The 12,425-nt window shown below is 27.1% G+C and overlaps 1 protein-coding gene across 1 annotated transcript; it reads left to right on the forward strand.

Moving 5' to 3' along the window:
* LOC109332364 (sugar transport protein 1-like) lies at positions 4,407–9,775 on the forward strand. The gene is made up of 4 exons (XM_019567322.1): positions 4,407–4,609; positions 4,719–5,041; positions 8,344–8,973; positions 9,181–9,775. Exons 1-4 carry the CDS (start codon positions 4,477–4,479, stop codon positions 9,655–9,657), a joined length of 1,563 nt encoding a protein of 520 aa, XP_019422867.1. The 5' UTR covers positions 4,407–4,476; the 3' UTR covers positions 9,658–9,775.

Below are 12,425 nucleotides of genomic sequence, written 5' to 3' on the forward strand. Positions count from 1 at the left end.
ATATACATCTTACTTGTGTATTTGCATGTTTAAGCACATAAGAAAAATAAATTGATAATTTTTAATTTGAATTTTCTACAATTAGTATTAAATTATTATTAACATATAAAATATATAAAAAGTAGGAAGGAAAAAATGTGAGGAGGAGGTGACATGTGACATGAAGGAAAAAATGTAAGGAGAGATTGACATGTGGCATAAGGGAGTTTTTTTTATAATGTTGTTAATAGAGAAAAATTAAAAATCAAAGAATCTGAACTGTAATATTAAAATTCAGTGCGGAAAATGTCAAAAAACTTTGATAAGATGAAAAAGTACAATTATTCTTAGATTAATGGTAAACATTAAATTATATAGATAGATTAATGTAAAAAAATAATTTGAATGTGAAAAATGATTTCAATTTCATCTAATGTTCAATGACTATTACTTTTTAACATAACAAAACATAGATGTTGTAAACACTCAATTTTAGTGGGTAGCGACATGAATCAATCACTAATTAATATTAAATTATTATTAGCATATAAAATATATAATATATAAAAAAGTAGGAGAAAGTGACATGTGGCAAGGAGAAAGTGACATGTGGCATGAGGGAAGGAGAAAGTGACATGTGGCATGAGAGAATGAGAAAATGATATATGACATGAGGGAAGGAGAAAGTAACATGTAGCATAAGGGTTTTTTTTTATTATATTGTTAATAGAAGGTAAAACGTTATTACATTATATTTAAAGTATTATATCATAATTTTTTTTCCACAACGTTATCCCAAATTTCTCTACCTAACATGTGCAAGGCCTTTCCTTTTCTTTAAAAGTCAACCATTAATGAGGATATGGGCTACTAATTTTCATACCTTTTTTTATTTAAATGAGTAAAAGAAGGTTTAATTTATCTTTATAATTATATGTGTAAATAAGAATTAATAAAAAAATTTAAAAATAAATATTAATAAAAACCAAGTAATATAAAAATTTGTGTAAACAATAGTTAATAACCTCCGCGTATTTTCTTGATTACAGAGGAAGATGTCAAGTTTTATAATGATATCCATATATGCGTCATCTTTGAAATTTAAAACATGAGATTTATTAATGTTTATTGAATAAATCCTATCATATATATTCATCTCATTTAGTACTTGATATTATATTCTAAATGATTCTATGATCAAGAACAATTTAAACTAAAAAAAAATAAAAGACATAATTCTCATTATTATAATATCTATTGTAATAACAAATCTCTAATTTTTAATGAATCTATCATATAATCTATTTTATTTAAATAACAAATATATTAAAAATAAATAAATACAATTATTTTAATTATATTTAATGAAAAATTGAGTCATACACATAAATATGAAAATAAACAAATATGTTTCCTGCACTCACTTGACGTCCAATGTTCTCTATTATATTGTGTGTTTATGATGTATTGATATTAATATCAAATCAAATGTGCAAAAAATAAAACTCTTAATAATTTATATAGTTGGTGGTAAACTAAAAAATAACCAAGTTCTATGTTCAGCAAAACTAACATATACATGTGAGTTTGTGGTGTGTAGTTATAAACTTATAAATTGTTATTATGAGTTTGTAGTATGTAATTTTGAAATTATAACATGTAACTATAAAAGTAGCTAGAAACTTATAAATGTGTATTTAGATTATTAAAATTTACCTCTTTGATAAAATTATTTTTTAAACTAGTTGAAATGTGAAAAATAACTAAAAAGAATATACAATATTTATTAATTGGGATGATTAAATATATAAATATTTCAAAATCAGAAAATTCAATCATTTAATGTCACATTTTGTTTATTCTGATATACAATATTTTTTTTAAATTTATTCATAATTAATCATATATTATAAAGGTAAAAAGAAATGATTGACTTTATTAGTTAGAGAAAACTATTGTAATTTTTTAAATTTAAAGAGTAAAATTTATAAACAAATTATTGAAAACTGTTTCATTTTAAAGTTATTTCAAACAGTTTTCTATAAATTAACTTTGAAATGATATAAGCTTTATTCAATTTTTGTTTACCAAATAAGTTTAGTATGTTATTGTAAGAGTCAAAAGCTACTAACTACTTGAAATGCTAAAACTCGCATTATCTAACACTGCCATATATAAATGGATAGATGGATAGAGTTAATAAACTAGTTAACAATATTATATATTATGCAAAGTAATTTATAAAACAGAAAATTTTACTATTCGAAACAATAGAGAAACGGATGGATAAAGTGTTATCCATTTATACGTCCTCTCTTTGTAATTAGAGTTAAATATTGTGAAATTAAATTAATTTAATCTAAATTATAAACAATTTCTTACTTGGAAAATTTGATAAATAATAAATTTTATTTTTCCAATTAATGGTGTTGTTGACAATTGATTGTAGAAGATTAATTCCTATCATCTATAAATATTTCGTTTGATTTTTTTCTCTTTTACAATTTTTTTCCATATACACAATATACATCAAATTTCAATATTAAGCTTAAATAATTTAATTAAATATTATATTAGCATCATTTGTTGTTTATCCACATGATGAGAAAATACTTTCGGTAAAAAAAAATGTAAGTACTCGAGAATTCATTAATTCACTCAAATTAGGTTGATTATAAGAATAGATTTGATTTTAGTTGGCCAAGTTAAAATACGAAACAATTTGTACAGACAATTATTTATAAGGATTATCTTTTTTGTTTTTGTTTTTCTAAGTTGTATAGAGATAACTAATTAAAATTTGACCGGTTGAAAATAGAAATATTTTTTCTCATAAATCAGTTGATTATTATGTCTACATAAACATACGTATTTATGTAAAATTTACTTCAATACATTAGGCATGTATGCATTAACATTTATTTAAATAGAACATAAATCTTGGGCAATGTTTTTCGGTTGTAAAACGGGAGTTTCTTTTAGGTTAAGGTATTCAAAGTCAGTTATCCTAATCTTCTCATCATGTCAAGATAGAGAGACTCTTTTAAAAGGACGAATAACAAGTTATATTTAGAAATAAGTGTATTTATATTTTTAGTTTTATTATTTAGAATATAATTTCAATTAGAATTAAAATTTTAATATGTTGTGAAAACTTTATTTACATTTATATATTTCTACACAAGTTATTATCATCCGATAATATTTATCTGCTTAAATTTAATTGACACATGTCTTATTTTGACATATATTTTATTTTTTCTTTTTATAATAATATAGAAAAGTAAGATAGATATTAAATAATAAGATAATTTAAGGAGATAAGTTATTTCATAATATTATTTTTTGTACAATTAGTAGTATTCTTTTACCCTTATTGAGTATAAAACTAATCTATTTTAGGGTGTATAATGTTTCTTTTAACAAATTTTGCTTCTAAGAATTAAACTTTTGATCTTTTAGTAAACCCATATATCTAAAAGACCATATTCTCCACAATTAATTGGATATTATCCAATACCACTCTGGAATCTTTCCTAATGTTGCAAATGGATAAATCATAATCTTGTAATTACAATCGTTTTTCCATATAAAATGACTCAGCAGTCACATCCATATAACAAATGGAATCTAAAAAAAGAAGAATAAATTTAATGCACTCACACTAGAATGGAAATTGGTAATAAAAAATTTAACACTAAATAGATCTATAACCTTTATAACGTGTGTCATTTGGATTTCATCTGTCAAAAAAAAAAAATCACCCATTTAAAAGTCAATTGTATTATAAAGCTTTTAAATAATCAACCCTTCTTGAATAAACTAACATATTTTTTTTAAATTAGGTATTTAATATCAATAATTAATTAAATTATATTTTTATATTCAAATTTATACCTAATAATTTTAGTTATATTAAAATAGTACACTTATATAGATTGACATGTTAGACACACACCACACTTTTTAAATGACAGAAGTCTAAATTATTACATTATATATAGATTTTTTTAAGAAGTCTAAACTCACCTATTTATGAAGAAAAATTATAGTATGATCTAAGTCATTATAAATTGAGTAATATCTTTGTTTTTTAATTTTTTTAATACATTTTTCCATAAATTGCCTCTTCATTAATGGAGAGAGGTCTAACTCATTTTCATCATCTCCTTTGTGTCTAAGTATTATCTGACGTGTTAACCACACCCATTTTAAAATATATGATTTTATTAAAACATATATTCAACAAAGCTTTTAATGGTAATATTAATGACAACTTTTAATTTTTTTTTCTTTCCTTGTTTGAAAGCTATCCTATTTCTTTTTTATCGTTACATCATTGACAACAGCTCAACATTTCATGAGGAAAATAGATATCAGGAAATTTTTTCCCTCTCAGTCTGCTATATAAACATACACTATCCAGTCTTAATAAAAAATCTCCATTATAATTTACTAGTACTTGTTCTTCTCTATCTATCATATACTGTAGAGAAAATGCCAGCTGCTGGAGGAATAGGTGGAGGTAATGGCAAGGAGTACCCTGGAAACCTCACTCCCTTTGTCACTGTAACATGTGTCGTTGCAGCCATGGGTGGTTTGATCTTCGGTTACGATATTGGAATTTCTGGTATGTACATTTAACACACACTATATTCTAAAAAACAAGTTCTTTATCAACTTTTATCTTTTTAACGTTGTGTGTTATGTTTTTAATGGTTTTTTGGCGTTTTGGTTAGGTGGGGTTACGTCAATGGATCCGTTTCTGATTAAGTTTTTTCCGTCGGTGTATCGGAGGAAACAGGGGGAGGAATCGACGAACAAGTACTGTCAATACGATAGCCCAACGCTGACTATATTCACGTCGTCGCTGTACCTGGCGGCGCTGTTGTCGTCGCTGGTGGCGTCCACCGTGACGCGTAAGTTTGGGAGGAAACTGTCCATGCTGTTCGGTGGTGTGTTGTTTCTTGTGGGTGCACTCATCAATGGGTTTGCTCAGAATATATGGATGTTGATCGTGGGTCGGATCTTACTTGGGTTAGGTATTGGGTTCGCCAATCAGGTATATCTCACTCTTTCTCTAACCCTTTTTTTCCGATGAACAATGATGAAGTATCCTCTTTATCATTCTCACCGTATCACATTCTGGAATGGGATCACTCTCCCACTTTTGGTATTCATGTCTAACCTAATTAAAAAGTGATAACTAATTAAAAAGAAAAATAATAAAAACATAAAATATATTTTTTATATTATATGGACTAGAATATGTAGTATCACATAAAATATTATGTAATACTACATATTCAATTTTTATATATTTCATTTTTTGAATTAGAATGTATTTGTTATATTTGATGTACTTTATATTATATTTTTTATGTTTATGATAATGTTTAATTTAATTTGAGATATGTGGTTAATTAATGTATTGGTGGTAGTTGCTTAGGATTATATAGTTTTTTGTAAAAATTAAATAATGTGAAGGACAAAATAGGAAATGAAAATTACACCATGAGAGAAGTTATTTCAAATTTTGGCTTTATATATAGTATATATATAAATGAATATAGTTGGTTTAATAGATAGAAACTTTTTAGGACAGGTGATCCTGATTTTACATAATGTTATCCCAACATTAATATATCTAAAATTATGTAAAATAATGTGAATTAAAAATTTATTATTATTTTCTTATATTTGTTTCAATGATATTGGAGCGGGATATGATTTAAAATAATATATACTTGTTATGATTTAATTATGACAAACATATGACATTATAATTTGCCACTATGTTGAATCATAATGCACAACATAATCATAATAGACTGCATTTGGTTAGATGCACTAGAACATATAGATTTGGAAAATATTTTTTAATTAAAATAACCGTGATCACAATTTACAACGGTAGAATGGACACAAGAATAATATGCGAAAATGTGTAACGATGTAGCTTTTCAGGTAGCTAATATACTCTTTGATAAATAAAAATTGAAGGTATCTTTTAGCTTTTAAAAAATTAAGTTTTTAGCGTTTAAAAACAACTTTTTATAAAAATAATGAAAGTAATTTTTCATTATTTCGCTTACCACTTTTACATTCAATATTTAATAAATTACATTAAATGTTATCAATATAAAATTATATTAAATGCCTTTCAATATTTTTTTATTGGATTTCTTGTGATCTATATATTATTATTCTTGCATTTGATTATAAGATGAATGTATTAAATATTTTATATTGTAAATTTTAACAATATATGGTGTTAATAATAGAAGAATATTATAAATATGTAACAACATTTTTTAAATAAATATATTGAAAACAGAAAACATACATTAAAATAAAACAAACAAATAAATAAAATATACATATCCTATTATAATTAAAATATAAAAAATAAGTGATCATTTAAATTATTTATATATTAAATTACTCCAATTAATAAATAAATAAATAATATATGTATTTTTTAGTTATTCTTTAAATTTCAGTTAGTTACAAAATTAGCTTTAATATTGCAACCGAAAATAAAAAGGTCAGCAAATGAAAACACAAAATTTGAGTATGTATCGTATATTTATATAGATTTGTTTATAAGAAAACATTTTAGAGTCAACACCCCAGTCTGTTTTATCACTTTATGGCTTGAAGTCTTTTGTTTCAGTTTTTTATCATTAGCGTGGGAAATGTCCGCGTTAAGACTTCAAATTTTAAACAAAAACCCTGGGCTGTTTTCACTTCAAGGGATAAAACCAAGCCATATGCCCTTGATTCCTTCAATGCCATTTCTTCCTAATTTTATTAAAAATTTAATTGGATATCGAGGAAGCAATGCCGTTCAATATGTATTTTCCGTACTATTTTACTATTATTTTGGTATTTAATTCCCTCAAGATATGATTATAAGTTAAGTTTATTTTTGAACACTTAAAATGCACAACACTTAACATCTAGTAGAGTCCAGAGAAACAATATAAATGCAGCTTTGCAATATTATTATTTTCCTATTTTGCCATCAATATCTTTTTATTTCTACCAAAAAAATCATATAATATTATTTTCTTATTTTATCCTTATTATTTTCTTATTTTAAAAGTGTATTTAAAAAATTGAATATAGACCAATTGAATAAATTCAATTGTAAATTTAGCGCAAAAAATTATATTTGAATTTATAAAATACAAATTATACATTACAAACGATAGGAAAGCGGGTTGACAGGCACGACAGTGCATGTCAACACGCTAGTTATTTATAAAGGAAAAACTCAAAATAACCACCCATCATGGTGTAATTTGTGGTTCTCCCTATTTTCTAAATTTTACAACAAAAAAAATCCATATAAAACCAATATTCCTCTACACCTAATATATGTTGCATGTTATTTGGTTAACTATTTCTTATTTCTTGCATTATAACTATCAGTTTTTAATGTAGAATATGAATGTTTAATTTAAAAAAATTTAAATATTACACGATCGAATAAATTCAACGGTAGATTATAAACATTTAACATAAAATATTATATTTGATATTTATAACATACAAATTATACATTATAAATGATAGAAAAAGTCACTAGTTTTTATAACAACAAAATATATATATATAAATTATTCTATAATTATTCTGCCAGTAGAGAAAATGGCTTTTGTAAAAAGTTACTCATACCTATTTATTCAGCCAAATAGTCAATTACTATTCCCGACTTTTGATTTCTCTAATCTACTATGTTTCCGTGAGATTATATGCTTTTTCAAATAATCCGCTAGTTCTTGTTGTGTTGGAAAGAAATGGAACCAATTTGCATCCCTAATTCTTCTATTCAACATGGGATGAGAGTGATATCTTAATGTGGGACAAATATATAGCTTACTTGCGCTACTTTATTAATATTGGCTTAATTATTGTGCCCAAATTTTCTTCACATATTTTCCCGTTCACACCACCATTTACTTTATTTTCCATGGAGTTTGATTGCATAATTGAATGTATGAAATGAAACAAAAATGGCACAATAAACAGGATCATATCTTCTATCTCGATAGCGTTTTCCAAGAAAGGTGACAAGATGAAAACAGCCCTTGGTCCTCTGTAATAACTTGCCAATACTAATTTTGTTCCTATTCGTCCGTCTATTTTGAATAATTTTTTGTTCATATCTATTTGTGTTACCTAGGAGTTTAAAATTACATTAATTGTTATTTTCCATGTTCACTCGTGATTAATACTTTGTTGATTCACCTACGTACCATGGAAATCATTTACATTTTATTTAACCAGTTGTAATTTGCTAAGTGTTATATTTAAATCAATTGGTACTAACCTTTGTTAATTTTGTATGATTAACAGTCTGTGCCACTATACCTCTCTGAGATGGCTCCCTACAAATACAGAGGAGCTTTGAACATTGGTTTTCAAATGTCCATCACATTTGGTATCCTTATAGCCAATATATTGAACTACTTCTTTGCCAAACTAAAAGGTGGCTGGGGATGGAGGTTGAGTTTGGGTGGTGCAGTAGTCCCTGCCCTTGTAATCACAATTGGATCATTAGTCCTTCCGGACACTCCGAATTCGTTGATCGAGCGCGGCAATCGCGAGGCAGCTAAGGCACAACTTCAGAGAGTCCGTGGAGTAGATGATGTTGAAGAAGAGTTCAATGACCTTGTTGCAGCTAGTGAAGCATCTATGTTAGTGGAACACCCTTGGAGGAACTTGTTGCAAAGGAAGTACAGACCACAACTCACTATGGCCATAATGATTCCATTCTTCCAGCAATTTACTGGCATCAATGTGATTATGTTTTACGCACCCGTGCTGTTTAACTCAATTGGATTTAAGGATGATGCTTCTCTCATGTCAGCTGTGATCACTGGCATTGTTAATGTTATCGCTACTTCTGTTTCGGTTTATGGAGTTGATAAGTGGGGTAGGAGAGCCCTTTTCCTTGAGGGTGGAACCCAAATGTTGATATGCCAGGTACCCTTTTCCTTAACCTTCAATGTAATATTGACTTAAATACCTGATTTGAGATAGTTTATTGGTTATTGAATTATATTTAAACTTAAAAGCTTACAAGTTAGAACTAGTCCTAAATATATATGGTGACTTTCAATTTTTGTCACATATGACTTACATAGTTACATCCTATTAAATTGTTAACCCAATATTTGTTGATTTGCACAGGCTGTAATTGCAGCTGCTATTGGAGCCAAGTTTGGAATTAATGGAAATCCGGGCGAATTGCCGAAGTGGTATGCAGCAGTTGTGGTGATCTTCATCTGCACTTATGTAGCTGGGTTTGCTTGGTCATGGGGTCCCCTTGGTTGGTTGGTGCCTAGTGAGATCTTCCCCATGGAGATTCGTTCGGCCGCTCAAAGTATCACTGTATCTGTCAACATGCTGTTCACATTCCTTGTTGCACAAATTTTCTTGCTCATGCTTTGCCACATGAAGTTTGGATTGTTCATCTTCTTTGGTGCCTTTGTGTTTGTGATGACAGTTTTTATTTACTTCATGTTGCCTGAAACTAAGGGCATTCCTATTGAAGAAATGGGAAGGGTATGGAGGGAACACCCCTACTGGTCAAGGTTCGTTGAACACGAAGATTATGGCAATGGAGTTGAGATGGGAAATGGAACTAGAGCTAATAAGGATATCTAGTTAGTGCTGCTTTTGTTTTCTTTTTATTTGGTAACTAGTTTGCATTCTTTTGAGTACAACACATTATCTGTGTCAAGGATATTTTTTACAATAATCCAATTGCACAAATTATTCTATCTGAGATTGAAATTCCTCCTCTTCATTTCATAAAACGTGTACGTAAATCTATGTTCACTAACTCTGCTACAGAGTAGATATCAAAAATTTCTTTTGTTATTATAGTAATGGCGTAAGATCACGGATCATCGTTAACCCAGAAAGAAAAGTTTGCTGTCAGTTTCCATCATTATAATGCATATGCAGAAGGATTAATTGTGATGGTGTAAAAAATAATCAACTCTGGCACAACTACAGCTTTAGTTTTCTGTCTACTTCAATTATTTGTGAGGGGTATGTTTTCTGTCTACTTCAATTATTTGTTAGGGGTATGTTTTCCTGCCAAGAGAGAACCTTAATCCAAAAAGCATTACATTTAGAGCAGATTAACATATGAGTAACTGGGTACTGGATTGTGTATGTTCATAGCACAAATGATGGAACGGGCTTACCAAAATGTCTCTAGTTTAATAATGTGACACAAGTTAGAAAATAGGCCAAGGACTAATTTCAAAATGATTACCTTGTTGGAAAATTTGAGGCCACTTTTAGCTCTAAAACCTATAAGAATGAGATTGCAACTAAGAGAGGCAGAATTAGTTAACTTAAAAAATTATGACCCCTTTTTTTATAATATAAGAGTTAAGAGCAGCGGAAATAATCTGCAGAAAATAACAAGTAAATAATTGAAGAAAATAAAGAGAGAAGAGAGTACACCGAATTTTTATACTGATTCACCTTCTTGTCCATCGAATGCTACGTCTAGTACTCTTACAACACAAGAGATTTTTCATTAAATATTATGAGTTGTAATTACAATATCTCTCCCTGAGATGTCTATATACCTTACACACTCACTAATACTTATCACATTGGAATACATCTTTCCAAGTAACTCTATCCCCTTTTTTATCACACACCGTAGAAGAAAGTATTTACAATGAATGAAGAATTATAAACTGTCTTGGATTGCCTTTACAAGTATGAAATGTAATATCACTTGTAATTCAATAACTCCATTGTATACTAAATAATATTGCTTAATACGACCGGTTGAAAATAGAAATATTTTTTCTCATAAATCAGTTGATTATTATGTCTACATAAACATACGTATTTATGTAAAATTTACTTCAATACATTAGGCATGTATGCATTAACATTTATTTAAATAGAACATAAATCTTGGGCAATGTTTTTCGGTTGTAAAACGGGAGTTTCTTTTAGGTTAAGGTATTCAAAGTCAGTTATCCTAATCTTCTCATCATGTCAAGATAGAGAGACTCTTTTAAAAGGACGAATAACAAGTTATATTTAGAAATAAGTGTATTTATATTTTTAGTTTTATTATTTAGAATATAATTTCAATTAGAATTAAAATTTTAATATGTTGTGAAAACTTTATTTACATTTATATATTTCTACACAAGTTATTATCATCCGATAATATTTATCTGCTTAAATTTAATTGACACATGTCTTATTTTGACATATATTTTATTTTTTCTTTTTATAATAATATAGAAAAGTAAGATAGATATTAAATAATAAGATAATTTAAGGAGATAAGTTATTTCATAATATTATTTTTTGTACAATTAGTAGTATTCTTTTACCCTTATTGAGTATAAAACTAATCTATTTTAGGGTGTATAATGTTTCTTTTAACAAATTTTGCTTCTAAGAATTAAACTTTTGATCTTTTAGTAAACCCATATATCTAAAAGACCATATTCTCCACAATTAATTGGATATTATCCAATACCACTCTGGAATCTTTCCTAATGTTGCAAATGGATAAATCATAATCTTGTAATTACAATCGTTTTTCCATATAAAATGACTCAGCAGTCACATCCATATAACAAATGGAATCTAAAAAAAGAAGAATAAATTTAATGCACTCACACTAGAATGGAAATTGGTAATAAAAAATTTAACACTAAATAGATCTATAACCTTTATAACGTGTGTCATTTGGATTTCATCTGTCAAAAAAAAAAAATCACCCATTTAAAAGTCAATTGTATTATAAAGCTTTTAAATAATCAACCCTTCTTGAATAAACTAACATATTTTTTTTAAATTAGGTATTTAATATCAATAATTAATTAAATTATATTTTTATATTCAAATTTATACCTAATAATTTTAGTTATATTAAAATAGTACACTTATATAGATTGACATGTTAGACACACACCACACTTTTTAAATGACAGAAGTCTAAATTATTACATTATATATAGATTTTTTTAAGAAGTCTAAACTCACCTATTTATGAAGAAAAATTATAGTATGATCTAAGTCATTATAAATTGAGTAATATCTTTGTTTTTTAATTTTTTTAATACATTTTTCCATAAATTGCCTCTTCATTAATGGAGAGAGGTCTAACTCATTTTCATCATCTCCTTTGTGTCTAAGTATTATCTGACGTGTTAACCACACCCATTTTAAAATATATGATTTTATTAAAACATATATTCAACAAAGCTTTTAATGGTAATATTAATGACAACTTTTAATTTTTTTTTCTTTCCTTGTTTGAAAGCTATCCTATTTCTTTTTTATCGTTACATCATTGACAACAGCTCAACATTTCATGAGGAAAATAGATATCAGGAAATTTTTTCCCTCTCAGTCTGCTATATAAACATACACTATCCAGT

The sequence above is a fragment of the Lupinus angustifolius genome, chromosome LG18 (assembly GCF_001865875.1).
Source record: "Lupinus angustifolius cultivar Tanjil chromosome LG18, LupAngTanjil_v1.0, whole genome shotgun sequence".
NCBI classification, from domain to species: domain Eukaryota; kingdom Viridiplantae; phylum Streptophyta; class Magnoliopsida; order Fabales; family Fabaceae; genus Lupinus; species Lupinus angustifolius.